Source organism: Apus apus, chromosome 3 (assembly GCF_020740795.1).
Source record: "Apus apus isolate bApuApu2 chromosome 3, bApuApu2.pri.cur, whole genome shotgun sequence".
In the NCBI taxonomy this organism is placed as follows: domain Eukaryota; kingdom Metazoa; phylum Chordata; class Aves; order Apodiformes; family Apodidae; genus Apus; species Apus apus.
In genome coordinates, this window is record NC_067284.1 from 37105405 (window position 1) to 37119940 (window position 14536).

Here is a 14536-nt window from a genome sequence, read left to right on the forward strand (position 1 = left end):
TTCTAATGTCAGGCTTTCACTGTGTTTATTCTTGCAGTCTGATGCTTCTTGACATGCTGATTCATGTTTTACACCACCAGATAGGTTTTGTTCATCTGGAGGAAACAGCTTAAAGAGGTCATGCCAGCTTTTCCTCTCTCCTGAACTATGTATCCCTTTTAATTTAAACTGGGAGCTGGGGAAAGTTGATTTCTTCAGTAAGCTAAACTGAAGAAATCAATGGAATTTATTACCAAGGGATGTCTAATCTCTAAAGCTAATGCAAGACTTCACAGCTATTGATTACATGCTAAGGATGCACAAACTGTTAATCATGCATGGAGTCAATGGAATAAACATACTATTAAGAGGGAATGGGCAAATAATTGTCAGTAGTGCAGTTACACTCATCTCTTTACTATACCTTTGAAGCAGGGACAGCTGTATTTTTAATCCAAAAAGATACATCCTAAAATATATTGTATATCCCCTTGCTGCTACTGAAGCTAGTGTAGTACAGCTGATTACCTCTGTAACAATTCCAGTGTTTTCTTCAGCTCCCTGAGGTATGTGGTCAATAAGAAAGGGCTTAATAAGTCAGTCACTAGATAAAGTGAAGAGACAAAAAACTCATGGATTTTCATACAGTTGCATAATTACCTTCATTTGCAACAAAATAAATCTGTAATGCTAGTACAGTATAAATGCCATTGTTTGATTTATTCTGGGTTCATATTTCACATGGTGAATAGATGGACATACTGATGTATCCCAAGTGGCTTCTTTTTCTGTTTGCATCCACTTTTTTTTTTTGTATGTGTCCTGTATGTGTTACACAGCTGAGAAAGGAAATGCCCAGTAATCTCTTTGATTTTTATTGTGCAAATATGTAGCTGTTAATTTTTCATTAAATTTTTTCATTAAAATTTCATTAATTTTTCATTCTGTTAATTTTCAATCTGCTGACATGACTTCAAATTGTACAACTTCTGTTAGCTTCGTTTGATTTTTCTTTATTTGATGTGCATTATTTCTTCATGCTTCTAAGTTTAAAAATATTGAAGGCCTCCATTTTCAAATTTGGCTGCCTAAAGTCAGGCCTCTAAACTGCTGACTTGGATTAAGATTTGAAAAAAAAAAACCAAACAAAAAAAACCCCTATACCTCAGTTAAGACTTTCCAACCTGTATTTATGTACATGATGTGTCCTTGTTTTTATATGTTCTGAGGACAAGGGACTTCTCTGACACCAGAATATCTGCAATAATAAAATACTCCAATAACATGTGAAAAGTCTGTATTGATCTACTTGGTAATATGTTGTGTGGATTTGGCTTGGAATACACATAGGAAAGAGTCCCTGACTGAAGATCTGTAGTTCATAAACTATGCTTAAGTAGTTGTTAAAGGATTGAGGCCAGTGCTGTTAATTGACTTTTGGCTTTAACTCTAAGCTAGCCTTTAACTCCACTTACAAACAGTCAAAGATCTGCCACAGTCACAGGCAAGAAAGTTGAATAGAATTTCCAAGAATGATTCTGTCATAAGGACAGATTAGTTCAAGAAAATCAGACTGAAATGCATGGCATTCTTGGGATGTCTGAATAAATTGAGTCTTCCTGTATTATCATCACATTGTTAAATAATGGAGTTAGTGGGATTTAATCTGAACTAAATTGCTTTGCATTCATAGAGTAATAATCTTTGAAACACAGGGATTTCATCATGGGATATTCCAGGACAGCTTACCTTACTTGGGGATTTTTGTTGGCTTTGTTCATAACTTAATTATAGGATGCCGCTCCTTTGACAGGCAGCAGATCACTCACAGAAGTGATCATTGCCTATGTTTGTAGTTCTTGCTCAGTCTTTGGTTGTCTGTTGAAATGTATAATTCCAGTCCTTTTCAGTGAGAGATACACTTTCAGCTATAGCAATCTTCACTGTGTTATGTAAGGAAGCTTAGTATCTATATTAACCCTTTCAACGTGATTAATTGCTCACTAATAACAAAAGTAATAATTGAGAGTAATGCAACTGAAATGAGCAAGTGAGGAACCTTTTACTGCACAGCTATTCTGTTTCGGGTTGTACTTCCCCCAGTGGTTTTCACTCATACCATGCTTCATACTCAGGGGTCTTTTTAGAAGAATTCTTGACAGCAGCAAGACTGTAACTTTGGGGTTTTTTTGAGTTTTGGGAACATTTTGTTTTTATAGGACTTTACAGGAACCAAGGCATCAGCAGGAACCACAGTGACATCTTAGAATAATCCTCTTTTATTTCCCACATGCCAAGGACAGACCTATCCTGGAAAGGTCAGGGGAAGCCACAGGACACAGAGGCTCATATTCTCATAAAGAAAAGTCTGGGGAATTCCAGTGGCTGTTCAGACTGAGAATATTAACAGAAAAATGAGGACTTTTTTTTTTTTTCTATGTCGTTTTTGTTTTAAAGTCTAAGAGCAAGATAATTAAAGGAGCCTGTGTGAAAAACACTTTTTTAAATCACAGGGTTACTATCCTAAAGTCTATGTACTGTACTTTTTAAATAATTGTCATATTTTTGGTTTTGTATGTCAGTTTTTCTTTAATATAAGCCCCACATCTCTCTGCAGTTTCCTCAAACCTTATGCAAACGTATATGTTTTCTCACCCTTCAAGTCCAGTTAGTTCTCGCCTCTTGTGTCACCAGTGAAGGCGACCTGGGTCAATCTTAAACTTGATATGAATTTCAGTCAGTGTGGTTAAAGCAAAAATTTGAAGTCAGCTCCTCAGTGTAATGCCATACCAGAAAAAGTTCAAGAAGGGAGAAAGTTCCAAAAGCCAACCCCAATTAAAGAATTGTATACACAGACAGTAAATAGATATAATATGGTGGTGTTTGAGAAGCAGTGTCTTTATCTGAAGTATTTGTGCTTTAAAATTTGCTTTCCATTTCATGTGAATAAATGTGTGTTCTGTCTGCTGTTCAGAAGATCTAAACCCCCACAATCCCCTGCCAGGTAAATGGAAATGAAACTGTCTTGCATTCAGCATTTACAATTTCTGAGGAAAGGCAGCAAAAGCAAAGGACTTGTCATGTTTTGCTAGCCTTTCTTTATAGGATTTTTGTCACAACTTCAGGTCATCTGTTTTTCTTTGATTGACAGCAGGGTAATATGTATTATTATTTTAATTTTTATTATTAAAATAGGTTCTGAGTGAATGCATGCCCTCATTCTTACTCTTCTACAATTGTAAAGGCTTTTGTTTTCACTGCCATCTCTGTGTAAGTGAAGATCATCTCTACAAAAAGGCTCCATTATTGACCTGTTGTATCACGTGTTGCTTATCAAGCACTAAAGAAATTGAATTTCATTTTATCTGTTGTCTGGAGCATCTTATTAAATCATCCTGCATTTGAGAGGTGGTATGGGGTCAACAGGTTCTGTCTCTTTTGCCATCTATCCCTGGATTATTAACCTGTGGAGAATTACTAAAGCTGTTCTTTATCACATGAAGTTGGGTTAAATCTTCTTGCTCCATAAATTGTGAGTGAGTGCTACATGCATGTAATTCTTTTACTTGATACAGTTTCTGGATAAGGAATGAGGACTTAGTGATCAGTGAGAGTGTAGAGATGTTATTTATTATTCTGTTTTTTTCTGTTATTTTCATATTCTCCCAGTGTCTCTGGTTTTAATTGGTTCAGTGAGAGTAAAAACAGTCAGATCAGATGATGGATCTGAGTCAGCTTGGTAGTAATTATTTGCCAAGGAGATAAAGGGAGAATGAAGAGGAAGAAGATAACAGAGTTGGGTGTTGTCAGGCATTGAGAGAAGCTGACTGTAAGCAGAGGTGGGAATGGGGTGGAGATTGTGGCAGCAGCCTCTGGGCAGGAAGGGTCTGGCAGAAGGGATCCCTCAGCAGAAAGACTTGCAAGGATGTAAAGGTGAACCCAACCACCACCACCACCACAATGCCTGTATGCTTTTTTACCATGTTTCTGTTGAAAGACATGGCTCTGCCAGTCAGGATGTTAAATGTTTTAAGAGTTTGATACACTCAGAGGATATTGAATTTCCTGCAAAAGCAGAAGCCCTGAGTACTTACTGCTCTCACTCAGAGGAACTGCCACCAGTGTTAAATATATTTACTGCTGGAGAAAAAAGCTTGAAAAAAAAATTGAATATCCTCTCCTCAGAATTTTAATCTTAAATGCAAGATTTAGTGCAAAAAATATGCTGTTTCATTCAAATTACAAGCTCTCACTCAAGAAATCTTTCAAAATTAACAAGCCAAACTATTGATTTTCAAATAACTTGTCCTTATGCTCAGTTATTCACTTAAGTGTCTGGGCACTGTTGTGCTTTTTCAAACTTGTTCTAAGAAGATCTGCAAAAAACTCTTTATAAAAAGAATTAGACTTGAGGAGTGGAGTTAGAATGTCGGTCGAAGCACTGGCTGATAAAGTGCAAGTGAGCTTTCTGAACTGCTGCTGCTAGCTGGTGCTTTCATGTGGCCAGAGCACTGGTGACTTGGGAGTTGGGTACCCTTCAGTTTTCTTATGGGCGTGGCAGTAAATCACTTGGTAGCTTTGAACCAGCTGTTAACTTTTCTGTCTCTTTTGCCTCGCAGAAAAGGATTAACACCACTTACCTGTCTCACAGAGGTAACTGGTAGATTAATGTTTGGAAAAGTGCTTTCTGCTATTATTGTTATTATTATTTGAAAATCTAATTGATAGGTTAAGAAATGAACAGGGATTTTGGAAGCATCTTATTTCTTCCCTCTTTCACATAGAGTGCCAATTTGACATGAATAATTCAACAAAAACTTAGAAATCATGTATTTTGTATAAAAGTTCTTGATGTAACTGAAGGAGGAAAGGTGAGAAAAGTTAACAAATGGGAAGACAAGAAGTAAATTGATTTACTGGGATTAGTAGTACTGAAAAAGTATCCAGGGATCAGAAGAGAATGCATAAAGGGAAATAAAATCCCAGTAGAATTCAGAAAATGTTTCAATAAAATGCACACCTTAAAGTGTGATGAGAAAAGGGTAAAATGGCAGATGAGTACTTCTTTTTGCCCCCATTGAGAACAAAGTTATTCTTAATGAGATGCTGGGAGTTTTGGGAAGCCTACTCAAAAATTCAATACTGTTTTATCTGAGAAAAATAATTATTCAAAAATTGCTTTCTACTGAGGTGGTGCAGATGGAGGCTTTGTGGTATGGTAGTTTAAAACAATTGGTCTTTACCTCTAGAGATCGCCAAGATGAATGTTGCCCAGAAGTGAAAGTAGAATTGTGGGTTTGAATCATCATTTTAGGAGCAGTGGGACAGTTGACAGAGTTTGCCAAAGCTGTTGGGAGACTCTGCAGACTTTAATTACCATCTCAATATTGCAGAAGTTGTTTAATTTCTGCCAAAAATGGGAATAGTTGTGAGAAAGCGACATCACACTCTGTCTTTCATTCTTTGCTTTTTGACAGGGGAATAAAGGATGCTTTTCAGTATCTCCTCTAATACTCTGACACATTTGCAAAATTTGCATAGAATTGTAAAATTATTTTTATTTAAGATTAACAAAGCTTTTATTTTTTCCCTTCTCTTTTGAAGTGCTGTGCAGCATAGTGTGAAGGCAGTTCTAGTCTTGTGATGAAAGAAGCAAGATGAAAATGAAGCACATTTTCTGTTACTGATTAGTTGGCTTCAAACATTAGTAGCTTCAACCTTCATGGCCAGACAACATGCATTGTTTTGTGTTAAGTTCAGGTTTGAATTCCATCTTTGGTGTGGATAGTCAAAGGCATAATCTGGATTAGCAGAATTAAGAGGAAATTAAAATTAGAAGAATCGATCCATATGTGAAGGTTGTAGCCAGTTCTCTTCAGAAGAGAATCTAGCAGTTCTCTTCCTCTGTGCCACCTGAGCGGGTTTGTTGTTTGTTTTTTTTTCCTAAGTGCTTGCAGTAGGCAAGGAAATACTGATTCTTTGAAGACTCTTGCAAGTGCCTTCAGAAGATCTAATGTGTTGGTACTTTTATTTTTTTCCTTTTTTTAAATGACTGCCTCACACCTCTCTGCACTTGCTAAAGCACCAGCCATTGTTTACTCTATAAAAGCCCCTTTTTTCCCTCCTCCTGTTCAAGTCTCTTATCTTTCAAGGACCCTTTCAATGCTATCTTTCAACTTCACATCTCTATTGTCGCAATGTACAATATGTTCAGAAAGCTACAGCCCAGGAAGTCTACTTACTCATTTGTATTTTTTGCCATATGTATGATAAACTGGTACTCAAGGGCAAAGGGAATATGCTTGTTCAAAATCCAGAAAGGGAAGAATAGACCATGGAAACAAATAGGCAAAATTTCTAATCCTTAACACTCATCATATTACTAGGAATACCTTTATGTAATATTTAGAATTGGATTGTTTTGGTACTTGAAACAAAATGTTTGGAGTTTGTCTGGCAAACTGTACGCTGAATAGATTATACTGATTCACTTTTCCTTATTTCAGTATGCCATCTGTGCTTTTGGCTGATTGTTAGCCTGGTTGGGACTCTCATTTCATAGATGCAAGTGACAAAGAACCGTTATGCCCAGAAAGACTTCCCACTTCCTTCAACTATCTCAAATGTTGTGACCTTACAGCAAGGACATGAGGGAGAAGCTGTGCCTACAGCTTTTCCCTCTGTTGAAGGAGGATGTATTAGCAGAGTGTAAAGATCCCCTTGATATATTTCCAGTGAAACTCTAGTATATATAGTCATGGTCATGATTTTCGTTGTGTAATCATTTTAATTAAGTTCAACGATAAACGTTAGTCTTGCATGAGGAATGAATGCACTATAGAGACAAGTAAAGATTGATGGCAGCTTGGGGAGCATCATGTACTCTGCTGGTGGAAATGCATGTGTGGAGAGCCTGGGTAGCAGGTCACAGACTGCCAGCTCAAAGCAATGTCCAGGCAAAGTTTTGGGGATCTAAAGGAAGCAGGATACAATGGAAATATCCAAAAGCATCTTTGTAATATTTATCAGGGTTTTTGCTTGAATGAATGGTTTAATTACTAAAATAATAAACATTCATTAATATCAGCATCATTTTTGTAACTGCTAGCTTAGTAAGGTAATTAGTGTAATTAGTATACAACATTGCTTAGTGACATGATAAATCATAGTGTAGTGAAAGTTGACTCTTTACTGCTATGATGTATTATCTAAACTATGCAGGTAAAAAAAAAGATAAGGGGAAATAAAGAAGAGAAGCCATCAGTGACAGCTGGATGGCCTTTTGGTCACTCTTTATGTGTCTACTGCCTGTATTCTCAATTGCTTTGAATCGCTGCACTGTTAATTAACAATTCTTTTTCTTGCTGTTGCTAAATCTTAATCACTGATTGAAACCTGCAAAGAGAGGCTAAAGAAGGATGAAATAGAAGCATAGACATTGTGACAGGTTTTTACCCTTCAGGGTACCCATACAAAGGGTGGTACTTCTTCCAGTAATAAGTTTGTGTGTGTTGGGTATCAGCTTTGCTTTCACATGCCTGGAGGTATCATCTACCAGTTACAGTTCAGTGGAAGTATGAGGAACGTTAACGATGTTTTTCTTCGTTATACTCTGTTTTGTAGAACCTATGAGAACACCGAAAACTCTAAAGATTGCTGAGATCCAGGCCAGACACATTGCTGTGGATTGGGAATCTCTAGGTTACAACATCACTCGTTGCCACACGTTCAATGTCACTATATGCTACCACTACTTCTGCGGACACAATGAGAGCAAGGCAGACTGCTTGGACATGGACCCCAAAGCACCCCAGCACGTTGTGGATCACCTGCCTCCCTACACAAATGTCAGCCTCAAAATGATCTTAACCAATCCAGAAGGGAGGAAGGAGAGTGAGGAAACCATTATCCAGACAGATGAAGATGGTATGTATAAATACTTTTATGGAAACTACGTTCAAGCCCAGTCTAGAGATGTGGAAGGAAATTACTTTGTGTGTTACAATGTGTCCCAAAGGATGGGGGTTCTCCTCTATTCATGTATTAATTAGCCACAGAGCAGTAGCTTTAAAAGTATGATAGCTGTCAGCCTTCATACATAGCCCGAACTGTCCATGTAGTGCAAGTCAGATTCAATCTGTCTCTTGCAAGAAAAAGGAGGGCAGCTTCCCAGTCATTCAAAAATGTTCTAACACAGGTGACAAGAAACCTATGGTTGTGTTAGGGAAAGGCTTCTTTACAGTAGTTGGAGTACTATTTGAAAATTAATGTATTTTTGAAAATGTATTTCTAAATATTAAATGTGGTGCTTAAGGATGCTATTCAAAATTTAAAACCTCTTCAGCAAATGTCTTTGAGCAGTAATTTATGTTGCAGGTTACAGTATATAGTATCTGTTAACAGTTCGAAAGATAGATTAAAGTATTTTTTGACAACTTGGGACTCTGATCCTTATGGGTCCCTTCCAAATCAAGATATTCTGTGGTTCTAGAATTCCTCTTTAAAATGCTCCCAATGAGGTTTCATTGACAAGGCAATTGAACTTAAGTCAGGAAGAAATAAGCAATAGATGTAGAAGTAGAAGAGGAATATGTTTACTGTTGCAATAAAGAAGAGATAACAGCTTATTAAACTGGTAGAATACAAGGAGCTGTAGAGAGCTATAGAGGCATAGATGCATCACATGAAGATTTATGAACAAGTACAGAATTAGAATGTTTTGTGCAATTCAGATTTTAGCATTCCTTTTTTAAAAAAGTTAATCTTAAATATAAGCCATTATGAATAATTTATTCATTTGTGTTTGTATTAAAGGTATTTGTGATTGCTATTTTCCTTGAAGTTAAAAAAAATGAATTAGTAGTAGTATTGTTAGGTCCATGGAAAATGGATTTTTTTTTTCCTTTATCTGTGCTTTCAAGAAAGGTTATGGTTTCTGATTGCCTTTAACTAATTAAGTAGTGGCTGGTTGCTCTAGTGGTACTTGTAAGGATGAGAGTTGAGTGCAGATGTTTTGTATCTGGTTTTGTTGTGGATTATTCTTGGAAAATGATGAACACAAGGCAGGCTTTGTTCTCAAGCTAGCATGCCACTGTGCTATCAGTGAACCTGCTTACACTCAGCTTTGGTGTCAGAGGTACCACAGTGTAAAAGAAGCCTCACCCAGTGAGCAGAAGTTGCTAAGGTAAACTATGTCAAGCAGATTATGTTTTCAATAAGAGATTAAAACTTTTTATAAGATACCTATATGTAGATTCACTGGTGGTAAATAGTGGTTGTGACCTGAAAATTGTCTCCCACAAGCACTATTCAGTCATAGCATTGGAAATGAAATGCAGATTCTTGAATGGTGCATTACTGATTGACTTGAAAGTCTATATGCATTTTATAATGTGTTCCAAAATGCAGAGAGTGCAAGCAACGAGCAATCCAGAGGGCTTTCAGCCATCTCAGGGGATCAAATGTGTCTCTTTCCTTGAGCTCTCACAGCAATAGTAAACTGAGTTCTGTAGTTGACTGCCTGTGTTCATGCTGCTAGTTTAGTCCCATGTTCAAGTGATCAATTATCTGTCCAAAACTGTTATAAAGCACCCTTGAAGCAGGACTCAGACTAAGAGGATGCAAGCTACAGGAAGATACATGAGTGTCTGCCCCACATGGTTCTCATGTCATCAGAAGTAGCCTCCTTGTCATGATGTTTTGTGCAGGTTTTGTAGAATCAGCATAATGTTATTTACATAGTGGGGGCATTTATGAGAAGGAAAACAGAGAGTTCACAGCATTTTCCTACATTTTTGCAACTACCATTAATTAGAAATAGCTGCTGGTTACATGATTACCTGAAACTGTGCACTTCTATTGTGTACTTCTCGTAAGTGGAAACTTTGAAAACTCCAGATGACCACAACGGATAATTAAGTGTTTGATAACTTTTCTGGAGTGCAGTATCCCTCCCAATGCCATTGTTTCTTTCAAGGACCTGCTAATGAACTAAAAACTTTGTAGACTGATGAAGTTAAAGTTACCCCACATTTTCCTGTCTCTCTTCATCCATTTTGCCCTTCTTCCCTGCTGCTTTATCCATCTTCCCATGCTTCCAGCTCTCTTTCCCTTTCTTCTGGTTTTTTTTTTTGGTTGGTTGGTTGTTTTGTTTTGTTGTTTTAATCTTTCCCTTCATCTCTCCTTCTATCACCTCACCTCCTCCTGTCTACTAGGAGCTTTACACATATTTGAGCTTCTGAGATTCCCTAAAAGCAGAGGATATCAGACTTTTGTGAGGTGCTGGTGTGACACAGTGAGGATCTCTGGTTGTCTTTCATGAAGGTTCACATTTATATAAGGCTTCATAGCTGGGCCAGACCTCCCAAAGTGATGTGTGACAACTGAGCAATGTATGATACCAGAAGCAGAATTAACTTGGGAAGCAAGCAGTAGAACAGGGTAAGATTGAGAAGCTGTGCTTCAGACCTTTGGAGCCATGTCTGACAAATGGAGAAGGTTTTAAAAGCTTGTAATTCAGTATCTGCAAGAAAGCAAAGCCAAGAGTACTGGTCTGAAAATAATCTCCTTTCTGACCAGAGCTAGATCTGAGTACTTGGTGGTTTTATTTCTATTTAACTTGGATAGATGGAATTAATTTATTCCACAAAAAAAAATAGGCCCTTGAGCAATACACTGTTAGGCAAGTTGTGCAAAAAGAAGATGAAACAAAGAAATCTGTGTTTTGTGGGTGAAACACCATCTTTCACTTTGGGAAGAGACCACGCTATCACTAAGGTTTGGGAGAAAGCTCTTCTGGGTACCCCAACAGTGTTATCTATGTCACATAAGAAGCCACATCTCACTGCTTCGCCTGGCTTGTACAGGAGATGAGCAGTGTTTGAAGGATTTGATAAAGGAGAAGAGGAAGGCTTGCACAATCTGAGGATGCATACCTGCTGGATAGAGATGATGTCTGGCGTTTCAAACAAAGTACAAGAGCCAGCAGTGAATTTATCACTTAGCATGAATCAGCAGCGTGCGCACGTGCTCGGAGCTGCCTGTTCACAAGGGCACTGTGAACTCAGAGGGACTCTGTCAGAGCAGTGGATGGTGAATGGGATTAAAGCAGATAAATGCTTCCTTAATTTTTAATTGGAAACAGATGCAGAAGGCAGTAGATTAACAGGAATAGTGACATTAGCTCTGAGAGAGCAGCTACAGAGAAAGAAAACTGAGAAGCTCAAAGTGTTCAAGGGCAATTTTATAACTTGTAAGGGAGTGTGTCAGCTAACAGCAGGCAAACAGCTAATTGAAAAAGATCTCTTGGAATAGCATAAGTATGCACTCTGGGGCTTAAAGTATACCAAAACTTTGGTCTGAGGCAAAGGACACGCTCATTGGACACAAACGAGGTCTCATGATCTTTCAGAGAGTGTGGCTCATTCAGCTCCATGCAGAGATATCTATGCTGCAGTGTGGGGTTAAGACACCAACTGTCCAACCATTTCTCATGCTCCTGGAAAAAGTCCAGCAGGCTCACTACTCTGGGGAACAGCAGAGGAAGGAGGAAATGTTGTAATCAGAAGGCAAAAAAAACATAATTAAAAAGTGTAATACTTCATATACTGTCTACATTTGGGAAGAGTAATTATCTTCCATCAACTTCCAAGAGAGAGTTTTCTATAGAAATTGTTACAATTAGTATATTTCTGTGATCCATAGTAGTAAGTTTTGAAAGCTGCCTTTACAAAAAAAAATGCCTCATCCTCATTTTTTATTTTCTATGAGAAGTATCTTTTCCTAACTACTTTTTCAAGTTGTTCTGGCATGCTAGAAAAATATGGGGAGGGGAAAAAAGAAGGGGTAGGAAATATGCTTTAACAAAAGAATACAAACAAATACTTCAAGGAGCTTTGAAAAAGCATAGACATAAACCCATAAAACTTTGCTAGTAGCATTGTAAAAATAACGAAAATAGCCCATCTTGGAGAAAACTTAATGCAGTGAAATGAGCAGGTAGGATGTCTGATGCAGCATCGGAGAGCTGCAAAGATTGCTTGAAATGGCAAACTGTCTCACAAAATGTGGAACTGCTGTAGCTGAGATGTGCATGGATGTCAAGTGAACAGGTATACTAATCTTATTGGGGAAAAAATTGGCAAATGGTTGTAGTTAATAAAGAGAAACCCATGACATAACTGTGAAGTTGTCTGTAAATACCACTGCTAAAGGTATGAACCTCAGTCCTTGACCTAAGAGGGAGGGTGGTGACCTATGTGTCATCAGCAGCAGCAAAATTTAGTGTCATAGTCACAGCAGTGAACTGAAACTGATTCTAACTGAGCTACTTTGATAAAAGGAGCCTGGGATAACTTACTTGTCCTTCTGCTTGTGAAAATAACCCCACTTTTTTGTTGTTTTTAGGCAGTAGGTAAGATTTGCTATGGGCATATCATACAGAAAGAGAAAAAAATTATTGCAGAAAGACACGTGAGCACTTTTTTTATTAAAGTCATCCAAAAAGTTGAGTTGCAAGGAAGTAAGAAAAATGTTGAAGTTATTAGCAGAGATTTATTTTAAGCTTGCACTGAACAAATAACAAATGAAGTAAGCTATTGCAGTATTGCAGAGACTAGAAGTACAAACTAAGTTTTATATTAATAGCTCAGGAAAATTGGCCCTGAAACACAGAATTATTTACCCTGGCTGAAACAACTTCCTGCTTTCATTTCCTTTAGTTACCTACGTAAGAAGCTTTATAGCTGAAAAAGTAATATTGCATATGAGATTCTTTGTTGAAACATGTTGTTTGACATAATGGTGCCTGCAAATAGGCCAGAATTAGCAGCTATTTTAGCAGTTTGCAGTGGAATGAGGGCTTACACCTGGGCCAACAAGTTCCCACTATTCCCAAGCCATGTGCTAGTTGAAGGCACTCACCGAATACTGATTTGCATATTTTTAGAAAGTTGTAAATTCTGTGAGTATGTGAAGTTATTCCACTCAGACATGAAGAAAAATTTCCAGATCCCAGAAATGAGAAGTACTGAAGGCAGCATTTGGTGTGAAAAGGCTTCAAACAAGACGCTGCACTAGGTGTGTGAGCCCCTCAGTTCAGCAAATCCAGAACTTGTGGTTTTAACACCATTTGATATTTGTGCCAATATCTAAAGTGAGTGCCTCTGCCATTGAGACTGATTAGTCTCTGTCAGCTTAGTTAATACCTGGATTGTAAGCATCGATTAGTATTGTGTTAATAATTCTGTGCAGGCTGGAAGGTACGGGGGCCTGTTGCAGGTGTGTGTGGCACCTTGCCCAGGCAGTCCAGCCGTGTCCCAGGGTGGGTGGCACAGACCTGTGCAGGGTCATGGGCTTCCAGCAAGTCCTAGGAGTCATGGCCCAGTGCCCTCCACTGCCTACTGCTTCCCAGGGTGTCCGTGCCAGCTCTGCTTTTCCCTCCACAACAAGAAATCCTCAACCAAAGAGTATATGCACCCAAGGACGCTGTTAATATGCAGTTTTCTTCTCAATAGCATTTCCTTCTTCAGTGCAAATGGTGCAACTTAGGTGATTTTCAAATAAACCATTTTTGTCAGTGCCTTTGGTGTAACTACCCTTATAGTAAAGATTAGTAATAGCAATTCTGATTTTTTTTCCTTTTTCTTATTTAAACTTTGTTTCTATTTTAGCCTTAGGCTTGAGTAACAAAAAAGCATAAAATTAAAATGGTAAACCCCTCAGAAAAAGCAAATAGAAAGGTCAGCCGTTTTAATTGCTTGCAATGTTTAAACAGCAGAAGAGATTGACTGTCACCACATGAAAATGAGCATCTACCTTCAGAGAAAGTCTTTTAAGTTTTTTGATACTCTTTTTAAGTACCATAAAGGAATTTTTTCCCACTATAACCATGCATATATCTGCACGTAGCCTTTACCATATAGCATAATAATACTCTGGACGACTTCCACAAAGTATAATAGTAATAAAAATACTCTGTTTGCATTCACTTTCATTATTTTGTAGCAGGAAAACTGAAGCAATATAAATTCATTTTTATTGTGGTTGGTGTCAGTTAATACACTGTTCTTCCAGAAGTAATATATTGCAATATAAATTTCCTGATAAGTTAGTGTAGAACAAGGTTTAAGGGACAACTATTTGTGAAAAACTATTTATTTGTGACTGTGACTTAATTTAATGGAAATATATTGCTCTAAAATGAATTGGTCTGATGTCAGATTGATGGTTTGTACTTTTATTATGCGAAGCATTTACAAAAGTCCACCATCTCACAGGTATATAGAAGAAAAGATTATCAGCTATTCACTATATGAATATATAGCTTCATTAAAAGAGCTCTGGAGGTGCATGTAAATCGTGAAAGAAGAGCTTGTGATGTTTTCACTATAAAACCATGCTGTAATTCCCTTTGAATTAGTTTTAAGTTTCTTTTATATACAGGTATGTTTTATGCTTGGATTTTTTTTTAAGGTAAAATGATATTTTTTTTTGCTTAAGTTAAAAATCTCTTCTGAAACCCATACATTTGAACCCATCTAAATCATTTTCCTTCTTC

The 14536-nt window shown here is 37.5% G+C and overlaps 1 protein-coding gene across 12 annotated transcripts in view; it reads left to right on the top strand.

Moving 5' to 3' along the window:
* The window catches only part of PTPRK (protein tyrosine phosphatase receptor type K), a 402245-nt gene that overhangs the window by 299381 nt on the left and 88328 nt on the right, over positions 1–14536 (top strand). For all 12 annotated transcript variants that reach the window (XM_051612998.1, XM_051613001.1, XM_051613000.1 and 9 more), the window contains exon 8: positions 7603–7905. In XM_051612998.1, coding sequence (XP_051468958.1) covers positions 7603–7905 — 303 coding nt within the window. The remainder of the gene's footprint in view (positions 1–7602; positions 7906–14536) is intronic.